The sequence below is a fragment of the Sciurus carolinensis genome, chromosome 2 (assembly GCF_902686445.1).
Source record: "Sciurus carolinensis chromosome 2, mSciCar1.2, whole genome shotgun sequence".
NCBI classification, from domain to species: domain Eukaryota; kingdom Metazoa; phylum Chordata; class Mammalia; order Rodentia; family Sciuridae; genus Sciurus; species Sciurus carolinensis.
In genome coordinates this window covers 199,448,126-199,462,864 of record NC_062214.1, presented here as the reverse complement: position 1 = coordinate 199,462,864, position 14,739 = coordinate 199,448,126, and the positions used below count along the sequence as shown (strand labels likewise).

The 14,739-nt window shown below is 53.7% G+C and overlaps 1 protein-coding gene across 4 annotated transcripts; it reads right to left on the bottom strand.

The window, feature by feature from the left end:
* Positions 1 to 582: 582 nt before the first annotated feature.
* Tex22 (testis expressed 22) lies at positions 583 to 14,738 on the bottom strand. 4 transcript variants are annotated; one of them, XM_047542093.1, is made up of 4 exons: positions 13,530 to 14,738; positions 12,039 to 12,173; positions 2,990 to 3,118; positions 583 to 2,886 (listed from the first exon to the last, which is right to left on the bottom strand). In XM_047542093.1, exons 1-4 carry the CDS (start codon positions 13,671 to 13,673, stop codon positions 2,707 to 2,709), a joined length of 588 nt encoding a protein of 195 aa, XP_047398049.1. In that variant the 5' UTR covers positions 13,674 to 14,738; the 3' UTR covers positions 583 to 2,706. The 4 variants fall into 4 exon arrangements, 2 of the variants coding, with proteins under 2 accessions (XP_047398049.1, XP_047398050.1); XR_007107311.1 differs by lacking the exons at positions 583 to 2,886; positions 2,990 to 3,118 and adding exons at positions 8,686 to 9,421; positions 12,290 to 12,490 and having other exon boundaries at positions 13,530 to 13,668; XM_047542094.1 differs by lacking the exon at positions 12,039 to 12,173.
* Between the last annotated feature and the right edge of the window lies 1 nt (position 14,739).

The following is a 14,739-nucleotide window of genomic DNA, read 5'->3' as shown; positions in this document are numbered from 1 at the left end:
TCTGGGTGGCTGCCCTGCTCGCGCAGGCGCTCAGCCGCCGGTCGCGACGGGGTTGGGGGAGGTGGTCCCCGAACACTCCCGTGAGCCCCAGGGAAAGACAGGGACTGACCTGGCGGCCCAGAAGTGGAGGCATCCTAGAAGCTTGGTGTTGCAGGGGCTGTGGCAGACCTATCGCACTGCTGCTAGGGACTTCGGTTGTCCCCAAGCACGGTTCCTCGGATCCTTCCCACTCACAAGCAGGCTTCTCCAGCCTCCCCTTGACTGGTGTCCTGAGATCTTTCTGTTCATCCAAGGACGAGAACCCCCTGTTGCTGTAAACTCCTACTCACCCCAAGGTAGGTCTCCCCCAAGTGAGTGCTGACTCCGCAGACACTACTCTGTCCTGGGTTTTCCAGCAGGGCCTCCCCTGTGCACTGGCAAACCTCAGGCAGCATCCTGGCCTCTGCCCACTGCATGCCAGCAGTACCCTGTGGGAGACATCAGGCTCCCCTCTGTAAAGTCCCATTTTTTTTTTTTTTCTTTTGTGTGTGTTGGTTGGGGGGGATATGCCAGGGATTGAACCCAGGGGTGTTTAACCACTGAGCCTCATCCCCAGCCCTATTTAAAATGTTTTTAGCTGTAGATGGACACCTTTATTCTATTTATGTATTTGCATGTGGTGCTAAGGATTGAACCCAGTGCTTCAGACATACTGGCGAGCATGTAACACAGAGCCACAATCCCAGCCCCCCAGTCCTTTTCACTTTATGAGACAGTTCTTAGTGCCTAAGTTGCCGAGGCTGGTCTGGAACTTGAGATCTTCTGCCTCAGCCTCCCCAGTTGCTGGGGTTACAGGCATGTGTTATAAAAAAGTCCATGTCTTAATTTCCAGATAGGGCGAAGGTTTGACCTCAAAACAGGGATCATCCTGGGTCATCTGGACCCAGTGGAGTCCTTCACCAGGGGCGAGGGAGGCAGGGCAGAGGCAGAGCAGCTGCAGCAGGCAGCCTCTAGAAGCTGAGAATGCAGGACTTGGTCCCCCAGTGCCTCCAGAGGAGCACGGCCTTGCCCACACCTGGACCCCCCAGCGAGACTTCACAGGCAGGAGAGAGTGCACTGTTTCACAACGTTAATCTTGTAGCAATTGTTACAGCAAAGGTAAGAAACTACAGGTGGCCCCCTCCCCCGACTGTGGTGACATGTCCAGGCCCTGCAGGGCCATGCACTCACTGCTGATCCCCACTGAGAGACAGATCTCATGTCCACTAAGCAGGGCTGGCTGTGTGGCCATGTCCACCACTAGGGGATGGGTCAGTTCAGCCCCAAGACCCCAAGGCTTTGCTTGTGCTGCTGTGATGGGAAGGAGCCCTGTGGGAGCTCTGAGCATCACGGGACTCCCAGGTGAGATTGGAATTGGTAGCATGAGCCCAGGCCGCTCCAGCCGCGAGTGAAAACAACACAGTCTTAAATTCACTCAGAACTACACAGCACGCAACCTCCATGGTGACCGTTGACACCTTAGCTCCCACTCTGCACTGTGACAGACCCTCCTGTTTCCTGCCCAGCACAAGGCCTGGCCCAGAGCACCTCCCACATCTTTGTCAGGGGCCTTAGGAAGGGGAGGGATCATGATGGTCCCACCTCTTAGATCGCCTCCGCCAGTCCCTGTGGCTTCATGGCCGGCCCTCCCCCACTCTGGTCATGATGAACAAAGAGGACAAAAATCACACTGAACTGGGAGGGCTGTGCCCAGCTCCCCTGAAAGAAGAGGACTTCCACTGCACCTTACAGTGAGGGAGGCAGAGAAGAGGAGAGGTGTTCAGGGGCAGCAGTCGCCTTATGGCTACATCTGTGTCTCACCTTGGGCTCTGGGACAGCACTGCCAGTTTGCCAGTGTGTACAAGGTCCAAGTGGCTGTCACCTCCTCTCAACCCAAAGCCCCTCACCAGCCCTGCCCATGCAAAAACCCAAGCAGCCGGTAAGTAGGTCACTGAGTCCAGGGCCACCTGCTCACTCTGCATACTGCCAGCCAGCAGGGCTGGGAACCCTCCCTCCTTTCTCTCTCACCCCTGTCCCCTCCAGCTCCATCTCCTCAAAACACAGCCTGTATTGTCACCCCCAACTCAGAACCCTTCTGCGGGCCCCTAGCCTTGAGACAAGGCAGTTAGGGTTGCAGGCCTAGGGCCTGAGGGCCACCTGTCCAGCCAGCTTCTCAGGGCTACCCTGGACCCTCTATGCACACTGCCCTCTCAGCCCTCGTCCAACTCCAAGTTCACATCCAGACCTGGGAAGCACCTCCTTAATCAGAAAGCCTGTGTCCAGCACCTCATGTGTGCCTCTGCCCCAGTTGCCTGCACCACAGCATCACTGCTGGGTCCCGTGCCCACCCAGGCTTTAGGGGCAGGACCCAAGGCATAACATGGACACCCCTGCCCCTAGGCACCCACAGTGCTGCTCAGCCCCAGCAGCCCAGGTGCCCCAGTGCTTCTTTCTTCTGGCAGACTAGAGGCAGGCTGGGGTTTTCCAGGGAAGGCCCCCTCCACCCCTCTCCCTCCAGGTCAGGGCAGGCAGGGCAGCAGCCCTCCCCAGGCAGGCCCCAGGCATCAGGCCAGCAGTGCTTTCTAGGCCTGTTTTCTCCTCAGTGCATGGGCACAAGGAGGGCACGAAGGTCTCCCCCAAGGCCTTCCCCAAGGAAAAGCTCTGGAAAACTGAGGACTGAGAGGGCTCCTAGGAGCGGGGTGTTTGCGAGGCCCGGCTCTTCAAAGTTGCAGTCTGCCAGAAAGGTGTGCTCCGAGCCGGGACATCGTGGAAGGCCTCAGTGGACCCCCCAGACCTGAGCGGCTGCATGAGGAGCACGTCCTTGACCACGTCCTTGGACACCAGCTCCGCCACCATCTGTGTAATGTCCTGCAGGCAACGGCGGCGGCATCAGGGCCCAGGTGGGGAGGGGAGGCACAGGGCTCTGCCAGGGCAGGCCAGGCACAGGCCCGCCTCCCCGCCCACCACGCACCCTGCCTTGGGAGGGGGCGCCTGCGACGTCCTGCCTCTCCTGGGCGCCCAGCACTGCCAGCTGCCGGCGCTCGTCGATGCTGATGCTCCAGTGGCGGCTCGGGCACTTGGGTTCCTGCGGCTCGCACACCTGCGGAGATAGAGCAGGATGGTGCGGGCCACACCTGAGGCCTCCGCTGCCCTTCCCCTCCGCACAGCGAGCTCACTTAGCCCCCCAGCTCCTGCGCAGACTCCTCGTGACTCTGTGACTCTGTGCCTGGACGAGCCCCAGCAGCTGCCCACCATCTGCAGCGTCTGCCCGTAGACTGTGGGAGGCTTCAGTGGCGGCTGCAACATCTCCAGTTCGACATGGCCTCCTAGAACCCTGGGTGCATTCACTACCCAGGCCCAGGCTGGACCAGAGACAGGTCAGCCAGCCTATTGTGTACCCCCAAAAATGCTGGACTGAAGACCAACCCCACGCACCCCTCTCCCCGAGTCCCGTCCTAGATGACACAGCGGGGGTAGGGGAGGGATACTGCTCATGAATGCAGGAGACAAGGACAAGCGCTGGTGAAGGGCCATCAGTGCTGTGCAGCAGACGGGAAGGTAGTGACCAGCAAGCAGGCAGGAAAGGCCAGGGCAGATTGCAGGGAGAGGCCAGAAGCAGTGGGCCAGCAGGATGTCCCCACCTTCCCAAGTGGGCTGGATGCCCCTGGGCGGTGGGGGTGGGCATCGTCTTCCATTCTAGAAGGAGGAGACGTGCCCTGCTGAAATCAGCGAAGGAAACAATTCCAAGCAAAGTCCCCCTCACTTAAAAAGATCCAACCTAAACCCCCACATGATCCAGCCATTCTGCTTGTGGGTATACATCCATGGAATTAAAAGCCCGGACCTGGGAAACGTGTGCACAGCCCTCTTAGCATTACTTGCAGTAGCCAAAATGTGGAAACCCAACTCGGAGACGCCACATTCGGTGAAGCTGACCTCCCACGGGAGGCTGAGGCACAAGAACCACGAAAAGGCGGGGCTTGCATGGTCCCACCTACACGCCAGCCCCAGAACTGTCGTGCTCACAGGCAGAAAGTGGGAGGGCGGTAAAGGGCCCCAGGAGCTGGGAACAGGAGCTACTGCCTGGGAGATCAGCTAGGAGGAGGCCTCGAGACCCAGGTGACATCAGTGCAGACATCCTCACGCAGCTGGGCTGTGCACTTGCACTGGCTAGGGTTGCAGGTGCCCAGGGGGAGAGATGTGTTCAGCAAGCACAAGGTCCTGGAGTCAAGCAGACAGAAAGACCGATGCCAGTATCTGGCGCACACCTGGATTCCAGTAATGGAGGCAGGAGGCTTGTGAGTTCAAAGCCAGCCTCAGCAACTTCGAGAGGCCTTAAGCAACTGAGGGAGACCCTGCCTCAAAATAAGAAAAAGGGCTGGGGATATGGCTCAGTGGTTAAGCGCCCTGGTTCAATCCCCAGTACCACCCCCTGCAAAAAGAGAGAGAGAGACGAGAACCCAGCTCCATCTTGCCAAGGTGAACCCACCACAATGAAGCCCCACCAAGCACAGCAACACCTGCACCAGCTCTGCTGTGGGAAACAGGCCAGACCCTCAGGGAGGGAAATTCGGAGACAGATCACAGGAAGCACCCGCGTGGGCACCACTTCATGTCATCGAAGGGCAGGAGGATGCGGGGAGGCCGCTCAGAGGACGGGTGGGCTCTTCCCAGTGACACCCTCTGTGGGAGGGGGTTGGGGTTCCTCTTGCTTTTGTTTTGGTACTAGGGACTGGACAGAGGGGCACTTTACCGAGCTACATCCCAGTCTTCTTTTTTTCAGATGGGGTGTCAATAAATTGCTGAGGCTGGCCTGGTTCTTGTGGTCCTCCTGCCTCAGCCTCCTGAGCAGGGGGCTGGGGGTCGTGGGCCTGCAGCACTGCATCTGGCTGTTGTATCTGTTCTCAACCCTCTTTCTGTAGTGGAATCGTACACCTCCCCTTTCACATGTGGTTTCACAGTGCTTCCATGAGAGGTTCTCTTCCTCTCCTGCTTGTGTTACTCCCACAGGGGGCATATGCTCAAAATATGCTGTGTGACATGGGCTGGCCTCCTGTGTTTCTGCCAGGGGCCTGAGAACAGCAGGCCCTGGGAGGATCACCAAGAGGGGAATGCAGGACCAGAAGTTTACTGTGCATCACTAGAATTATGGAGTTGCTTGTCACAGAGCATCATCACAGCAAATGCTGACTGATACAGGACTGAAAACAAGGAACAGACTAAGACTCAACAGGTTAAAGAAAATGAGGAAGATGGAGAACCATTCTTGTTGGATCAATATCCAACAAACCTTGAAGAGAGACAGAGAAAGTGAACTCACACACACACAAACATGCACACGTGCTTTTCCCACACTAAGGACAAGGCCCCAGACTGAGGGAGTTCACCCAGAAAGTGAAAAGAAATAGCCTCACCAGAGCACATTTCAGGATACTGGCAAGAGAAGGAAATGCGGAACAGCTCTGAGGGAAACAGCATAGAGCTAGGGATCACAGCCTGTGAAGCACTTGCCTACTGTGCTTCAGGCCCTGGGTTTGATCCCCATCACTAAACAAAAGCAAAAATAAACACGGCACAGAGACTCAGAGGTCCAAAAGTTCAGGGCGTCACATAGCAGCCCTAGAAACCAGAGGTGATGGCACGATTCCGAGTCCTGCAGGAAGTCTCTCCCGTCAAGCACTCCAGCAACCATGCACATGTGAAGCCGAGCAGAGAAGCCTCTGCACCTGTAGACCATGTCTCACACCCTGGAGGAAGCTGCCCGGTGGTGTGCTCTGGGAATGAACGCCAAACAGAAAACCAGGGCCAAGAACCAGGCTGCTGAGGCATACGGGAGGATGGACAGCCAGGGCCTAGGGAGGGCCGCTGCCCAGCCAACAGGAGCTCCCAGCCACGTGAGGTGCGCAGCCAGGTAACGAAAAAGAAAGAGCAAGCGGGGCCAGAAAGGTAGGAAGGGAGACAGCTGTCACCTCCAAGGAGAACAAGGTGGGACGGTGCTCACCCCACTATAGGGCCTGTGCTGGCAGCTGACAGGTGTGATCTGAGGGCTGAGGACAGACAAGTGTGGTGGTGGGAGCTGGTGGCTTAGTTCTCCGTGTCCCCGGCAGGAAGGCAACAGAACCTAGAGCTGAGAACTAGGAGCAGCAGCCGTGGTGCGAGCTTACCAGCCAGAGTGAGGCGCGGCCAGGGGCTGCTGCTCCTCAGGTGGATGTGGGCATTTTAAAGTCACACACATTGTTCAAGTGTTAACCAGAGCGATCTGACAGACAAGAGAACGTGCTCAGAGCCCTTTCACCAGACAACTCACGTGTTTGCCAAATACATGGACTACTCACAAAAGTTGGTCATGATGTAGGCCACAAGCAAACCAGATCCTCCCATGCACACCAGAGGCCCACAACAGTTCTGTGGCTACACACAGTACAATTAATTAAAAGTTACTAATAAGCCAGGCACAGTGGTGCATGCCTACAATCCCAGTGCTTTGGGAGGCTGAGGCAGGAGGACACCAAGTTTAAGTCCTGTCTCAAAATAAAAAATTAAAAGGGCTGGAGGGTTAGCTCAGTGGTAAAGTGCCCCTGGGTTCAATCTCTAGTAATCCAAAAAAAAAAAATAAACACACACCACTCCTATTGACACAGACATTCCAAAACACCCTTCTGACTGGCCCCAGAGTGAAAAAGAAAATCAAGGCTGAGATACAAATTTATTAGAAATGAAGAACAAGAAAACAATGAGAGGAGGACACAAAACCCATGAACGGTGGCCAAAGATGTCCTCTGAGGATACTCTACAGCTTGAAATGCATCATTAGAAAAAAGTCCAACAATGACCAAGCAAACCATTTGAGAATCTAGAAAAAAATTTTACTGAAAGTTTAAAGATTGAATTTAGGGTAGATTAGTAAATAAGTTAAAAGAAAACATCGTGGACAATCATCACAAATGGATTCTTCTCCCACACGCTCACCAATTCCACATCTCTCACTTCATTTCTGCAGCCTTTTCAGGTTTAGTGTCTGCTTAGTTTCTTCTTTGGGAACTGCAAGTTCATCATAGGCTTTGCCCACTCTTCCATTCTGGCTTACTTTTGGGGGGTTGCAGGGCTGGGAATGGGACTTCCCCTGAGCAGAACCACACAGACATTCTGGGCTTCTCTGCTCGGGATGCCCCCAGTCTGCACGCTGTCTGAGCCCAGGAGTGCTTAGCCACTGCGCCAGGCAAGTACTCCCACACTGAGCTGTACCCCAAACCCTCTGCTTCTTACAAGTTTTCTGATAGCTTGCAAGCCTCTCTTTGTAGATTCTGCTGGTAAACACTTGACTGTTGTAAACTGCAAGTACTTCCTTCCAGAGTGTCCTCTAACATCTTCATGTCCTTGATTTGCCATACTTTAAAAATCTGTCAGGCCCTTCCTCTAAGGGTTGTGTGCTTGGCCTAAGAAAGGTGCTTGTTACCCTAGGATTCTAAACACAGCTCTCAGGTGTCTCTAGTGCCGCTGCAGTTTGGGTTTGCGCTGTTTCATGAGAAGTGGGATGCATTCTACCATGTTTTAGGTGGATGCCAATCATCCCAGTACCACTTACTGAAAAGTCCATTTTCCGCTGCTGGGAGATTCCACACAGATTTATACATGGGTCACTTTTTCTTTGTCCAGTACTAGGGGATGGAACCCAGGGCCTTGCACACGCAAGGCAAGTACTCTACAACTGAGCGACCCCCCAGCTCACAAGGGTCACTTGTGACCCATTTGTCCTACACTGTGCATGTATTTGCCACCTTCTGCCCAATACCACACAGTTTTAATTGCTAGAGTTTAAAGGAGGGAAGGACTTGTTTTTATTTTTCAAAACTGTTTTTTTTTAATATTCTTTTTGGATGTTGATAGACCTTTATTCATTCATTTTTAAAAAAATTTTTTTTTGTTGTTGTTGTTGTAGATGGTCACAATACTGTCCTTTATTTATTTATTTTTATGTGGTGCTAAGGATGGAAGCCAGTGCCTCACACGTGCTTGGCAAGCCACTGAGCCACAACCTCAGCCCTATTTTTCAAAATTGCTGCATAGGCTGGGTGTGGTGGCACATGCCTATAATCCCAGTAACCTGGGAGACTAAGCCAGGAGGATCTTGAGTTCAAAGCTAGCCTCCACAAGAGCAAGGTGCTAAGCAACACAGTGAGACCCTGTCTCTAAATAGAATACAAAATAGGCCTGGGGATGTGGCTCAGTGGCTGAGTGCCCGAGTTCAATCCCCAGTACCCTCTCCCCAAAAAAACTGTTGTACTGCTTCTTTCTTTATAAAGTAAAAAAATTTTAATACCTTTATTTTGTTTATTTAGCTTTTTTTATATGGTGCTGGGAACTGAACCCAGTGCCTCATGCATGCAAGGCAAGAGCTCTACCACTGAGCCACAACACCAGCCCCCAAAGTAAAAATTTTAAACATATTTATTTTTTCTTCTTTCTTTCTTTTTTTTTTTTTTTTTTTTTTGGGTGCTGGGGATCGAACCCAGGGCCTTGTGCTTACAAGGCAAGCACTCTACCGACTGAGCTATCTCCCCAGCCCCAACATATTTATTTTTAAAAATTAGAGTTTAATGAATATATTACCAATATTACTTTTTTTTTTTTTTTTTTTTTTTTTTTGGTGGTGCTAGGGATTGAACCCAGGTCAGTGTTCTTGCAAGGCAAACACTCTACCAACTGAGCTACATCCCTAGCCCCTTTTCCATGTTTTGAAGTCTGAATAAACAGAGCCACCTGCATGCATGATTCTGTCAGTTGCTTCTTTCACTCAAGAACACGCCCATCAGACAGGTCCACCTCCGCGTCCAGTATAGCAGCATTCGCACAAGCAGGTTTGCTGAGTTCAACACAAAGTGTACAGTGAACTGAAGGCTACCTACAGTCCGTCTCCACTACCCTGGGTTCCAACCACACATTCGCATAAACCACACAGGCTTTGGTTGTTTTTAATCCCCACTTTCATTTGCCCAATTAAATGACACATGAGTAACTACATCTGCTGTCCTGTCTTGGGTGCCTGGTTGTCTCATCTGTTTGAGTGTCTCCCTGGGTCCCCTGTGTGTCCACTGCGTGTTGTTCTGTTCTACCTTCCCTCCGCCTGTGGGGACATGGCTCTTTCTGGTCTTCCGTGCAGTCACGGTGTACATGCGAAGTCAAAGTCTAGTGTTCTCAAATGGCACAGGACTGGAGGCAGCAGTGGGTGGTGCTGGACCCTGAACGGGCTCTGTGACTGACCCAGGCCTGCCTTGCCCACCAGTGCTCATTCCAACCTCTCCAAAGACTTCTCTCGTTCTCGCCCTCACTCCCAGTCTAGTTTACATCTTCTGAGGTCACATTCTTGCTCTTCGAGGTCTGTCCTCAGAGTTGATATGAGAATCTGTGGGGAACAAGTTCTTGTTTGCTTACTTGTCATTTTCATTATTTTTCTCATTTTGTGGTGCTGGTGATTGAATCTAGGCCCTTGTGCATGCTAGTCAAATACTCTACCACTGAGCTACACACCCAGACTATTTATTTATTTATTTATTTTTATTTTTATTTTTTTGTGGTACTGGGGATTGAACTCAGGGCCTGTGCTTGCAAGGCAAGCATTCTACCAACTGAGCTATCTCCCCAGCCCTTTATTTATTTTTTGATACAGGGTCTCCCCAAATTGCTGAGTCTGGCCTTGAACTTGAGATCACCTGCCTCAGTCTCCTGAGTCACTGGGATCACATGTGAGTGTGAAAATGCCCCACATTTACCATCTGAAGTCAAATGATAACTTTGCCTTTTCTGTAGAAGATACCTACATCAGTTATGGAACTGAAGGCTGATCATTATTTTCTCTGGGGCTCCACCTGGTGCCTTCTCTGTAATAAGCTTCCACAGTTTTTTTAAAGTCCCACTCGATGGCCCAGGCTGGCCTCAAACTCTCAATCCTCTTGAGTGGTTCAGGTCACAGATTCCATGGCTGCTGTCAAGCCTCTCTGCTCCTTCCAAGAGCCTCTGCCTCCCCCTCTGCCTGCCTCCTGGAGACTGGTCTCTGGAGCCTACAGTTCCACATAACAGTTCTTGGCTTATGATCCCTTGACTTTCGCTGCTGGGCTTTGCTGGGCCTTCACTGATGCATCTGATCACCACCTGGGATGATCAGCCTCCAGAGCACATCCTAGGACTGGAACCCAGGGTCAGCCTTGTGCTGCCCCTCCCAGGCTCAAGAGGGGTGACCAGGGTGACCAACAGCTGCAGAGATGGGGGAGTGCGACTTCCAAGCTCACTGGCAGCAGCCACAGCCGCTTCTGTGTGCACTTGCTTTGGGGAAGTGGCCACTGTGTGAAAAGATACACAGCCTGCTGTGCGGAGATCCACGTGGGCAGGATCCTCGGCCTCTGCAAACATCCAGCCCTGACCAAGTGAGGGGGCACTGTGGACACAGACTTAGTCCAGCTTTAAGATGGACTCTGGCTCAGACTGACATCTTGACCACAACCTCCTGAGAGACCAAATCAAGGCCACCCAGCTAAGCAGCTCCCAAATTCCTGGCCCACAGAAGCCAAGACAAAATATTTATTGTTTTAAGTTGTTAAGTTTTGGGGTTACTTTGCTATTCAAGAATGTATAACTAATATGCTACCAAAACACTATGTGTACCTAGAGTAAAATTTTCAAGATTCATGAAATTTTGTTTGTCCATCTGTCCCAGGGATGGAACCCAGGGATACTTAACCATGGAGCTACACCCCCAGCTCTCTCTATTTTTCGAGACAAGGTCTCGCTAAGTTGCTAAGGCTGGCCCTGAATTTGTGATCCTCTGACTCAGCCTCCTGAGCTGCTGGGATTATAGGTGCGCACCACAGTGCCCAGCTTGTTTTTTTAAAAAACTGGGATTGCATTGAATCATTTTTTTTAAACTTGGCAGGTTTAAACCTTAAATATGGAGCCAGGCATGGTGGCACCAGCCCATAATCCCAGCAATTTAGGAGGCTGAGGCAGGAGTGTCACTGGCCAGCCTGGGCAACTTAGTGAGATCCTGTCTCAAAAAATAAAAGGGCTCAGGGTATAACTCAGTGGTACTCCTCCCATCCTCAGTGCTGCACGCATGCACAAAGTAAGATTAAAACCTAAAAGTAGGGCTGGGGTTGTGGCTCAGGGGTAGAGTGCTTCCTCATATGTGAGAGGCACTGGGTTTGATTCTGAGTACTGCATATAAATAAATGAAAAAAGGTTCACCACCAACTAAAAAAAAACTAAAAGCACTGCTGTGTTAAGTGTGTCCCCACCAGATGTCTGCTTTGTTTAGCTATACTCAGTGCTTTTCACAGAGTATGAGGCCAGGACTGACTGAATTCCGCTGTTAGGTGAGCAGGAGTCTTCCCATCCATTTTCGGCCTGTTTTTTTGCAGGGTATTGAAACTAGTTTCCCCTCCATAACAGCTACTCAACCAAGAGTATGTAGTTGTTAATTGGCTAGATAGATAACACACAGTTTCGAGTAGTGGCCATTTCAACTTTCCTACCCTTCCTTTCCTTGAATATGAGAACCGTCCCCATCTGCTGGTAGAAGCTGTTCTGGCCTTTTGTGCTTCTATGGCCAGTCTGCAGAGCTGAAGGAGGGCAGGTGTTCCGCACTTTAAGTGCAACACACTTATTGTTCAAGGGTGCAGCTCTCTTGCCATCTTCAGGGCTCTGTGATTCTTTGGGGGTGTTTAAAAGTTACCCTCAAGAAGGCTGTGTAGGGGCTGGGTTGTGGCTCAGTGGTAGAGCACTTGCCTAGCATGTGTGAGGCACTGGGTTCAATCCTCAGCACTACATATAAATGAAATAAAGATCCACTGGCAACTTAAAAAAAATTTTAAAAAAGAAGGTTATGTTCACTTTCTCAATTTATTCCTAGTACTGTGAGCTGGCCTCCTTTGCCTGTTATCTCTTGAGCCTGCTATTGTGTCTATGAAGGCTACTGACTTCCCAACCTCTTGCTGTGTATGGATTCCAGTCAATGCCATTAGACTAACCAGGAAGCGGTTTCCGAGCAGGGCTGCCTTCACATGTCCAGTGTTGCCAGGCTGGTCTCTCACCACTCCAGGGAGGAAAGGCAGTAGGTGGCATGTGTGCAGAGGGAGGTGTCCTGCTTCTGCTGCCTCCTGCACCTGCACAACCCACCCAGTGGTAACGAAGGATGACCACCCCCAACCCTGTCTCCAGTCCTGCAGCTCCCAGCTTCCTTACAGCACTGCCACCCACCGCCGGCTCCACCCCTTCTTACCAGCTGTCATTAGGCATAAGCGCTACAGTTGGAGCTTCACCCACTGGTCTAGGCTGGTGGTCTGCAGACCCTCTGCTGGGGAAGGCCTCCTTGGACCTGGTCTCAGCCCAAGGTTGCTGTCATTGTGAGCATGTTCTGGCACCATGCATGGCCATGGGGGCTGCAGTCAGGCATAGCAGAGGCAGTGGCTAAAGGGCCAGGCTGGGAAAGGGGAGGGATGAAGAACTTAAGTTAGCCAGGCCAGGGGCTCCCTGGGAGGTGCCACCTAAGAGGAGGCCAATTATGGGAAAATCTGGAAGAAAAACATTCCACATCCAGGGAACAAAGTTAGAGAGGGCAGCCTGGGTGCCTCTCAGGCCATGGCCAGCAGCAAGGGAGGGACAAAGGAACTTTGCACAGGGGCAACCCTGGAAGGGACCTAGGTGTGACAGACACTACAGCAACTCCCTACAGTGTGTAGACCCAATGTCTCCTCCTGTCCCTGCCTCTTTTGCAGGATGGGAGCACACACCCACCCCGCCTCCTGTGTGCCTACTGACTAGACTGCCTGTCAGAAGACAGGTCTCACAGAAGCCAGAGGGCCTGGGTGGTCCCTCACTCCAGTGGCCCGGCATTGGGTACACACATAGGGCCTGGAAGGCCCTGGGTCCTGGAAGAAATACCCAGGAGGACACAGGTAGTCAATCAAGCAGCTCAGGGAGCCTGCTTTTTTTCCCACTATCTTTGACCTTAGTGAACACATGTGCTAGACACACAAATCCAAATGCATGACTCAAAAGGCTCCCTGCACTGTCTAACTGCAGGACCAGCACCCGGCAGCCTGAGACACCTTTGAGTTCCTATCTTACAGAAGCATGAACCCATCTGACCTGGCCTTGAACCTCCCCTAAGCAGAACCACACAGGCACTCTGAATACCTCTGCTGGGGGAACATCCACGGGTCTGCACAGCTGTGTCTGTCCTCACCACCATGTGGACCAAGCACATCCCGGCCCTGGGACCTTGTTCTCCCTCCAAATCAAGACTCTCTTGGCCAGAGGGGTACCAAACATCTTCCCAAGCTCATTTGGCCCTCCACTCTGCCCAGCATAAGAGAGTGAAAAGGGTACAGAGTAGCGGGGAGACAGCATACGTCCCCTCTGTCTCCATTCAGACCCCTGCGGTGCATCCCCTGCCTGGTTCCCTCCCCAGCCAGCCCAACCAAAACCTGGGTTTCCAAAAGGGGTGTCCCCCTACTTACCCAGTCCTGTGTTTGCAGTCCCTGCTGGTCACTGCTCTGGGAACCTGGCTGGCCCCTGGCCACAGACAGGACCCCTGGGGGAGAGGGCTGCCTGTGCTCTTGGGTGAGCTGCAAGTGCTGTGCCCACAGCTGCCTGCTGTCCATCTTGACCCTCAGCAGGTTGTGGGTCTTCACCTCTGAGGCTCTAGAGGAAGGAGCTGGATAGGGTGGGGCAGGATCCCCCAGGCTCCCAGGGCCCCTCTGTCAGATGGCGGCAAAATTAGGCTGTGCTAGGGCCACCTTCCAGCCACTGACCAGACTGTTGCCCAATGGCTGGCCCTGTGCTCCTCACTACTCCTGTGGCCACTGCCCTCCACATCAGCATCCCAGTGGGAAGACTCGCGCAGTCTCCTGTCTACAGCCCTGGCTCCTAGCACCCACCCGGGCCAACCTCGCTCCTGTGACCCTGGCTCCACGTTCACACCACACCCAAGGCAGGCCTCAGTCCCCACCGTCTGGGGGTCTGCGCTGAGAGGGAGGGACAGTGGAGGTCAGGACCCACGGTGGGGAGGGAAGAAGACGCACGATGGAGAGGGGAGGAATCGGCACAGTGGGTAAAAGCAGAACAGGGGAGGGGCCGGCACTTAGGGTTCCTAGGGACTGGGACACGGGAAACAGGCGGGCTCCGCGGGGTGCTTGAAGGGAGGGGAATACAGAGTGGTTCGGTAGGGTTCTGCGGGGGTCACAGAGGCTCTGGGGGTCACAGAGAGGGAGGGCGGGGTCCTGCGGGGTCACAGAGAGGCTCTGCGGGGTCCTGTGGGGGCGGGGCTGGCTCTGCGGGTCCTATGGGGGCGGGGCTAGCCTTTCGGGTCCTGTGGGGGCGGGGCTGGCGCTGCGGGTCCTGTGGGGGCGGGGCTGGCCTTTCGGGGTCCTGTGGGGGCGGGGCTGGTTCCGTCGGGTCACAGGGAGCTTCCGCGGGGTCCTGTGGGGGCGGGGCTGGCTCTGCGGGGTCCTGTGGGGGCGGGGCTGGCTCTGCCCGGTCACAGGGAGCTTCCGCGGGGTCCTGTGGGGGCGGGGCTGGCCTTGCGGGGTCCTGTGGGGGCGGGGCTGGCTCTGCCGGGTCACAGGGAGCTTCCGCGGGGTCCTGTGGGGGCGGGGCTGGCCCCCGCGGGGACCCGAGGCGGAGGCGGGCGCACGCACCGCGGTTCCACAGAGGCGGACTCTCTCCCCG

Coding starts and splice junctions, on each gene's coding strand:
- Tex22 (XM_047542093.1), bottom strand. CDS start 13,673: ATGGACAGCAGGCAGCTGTGGGCACAGCACTTGCAGCTCACCCAAGAG. Junction 3,119..12,038: donor TGCTCGGAAACCGCTTCCTG/GTTAGTCTAATG, acceptor CTATCTCCGCAG/GTGTGCGAGCCGCAGGAACC. Junction 2,887..2,989: donor GCGCCCCCTCCCAAGGCAGG/GTGCGTGGTGGG, acceptor CGTTGCCTGCAG/GACATTACACAGATGGTGGC.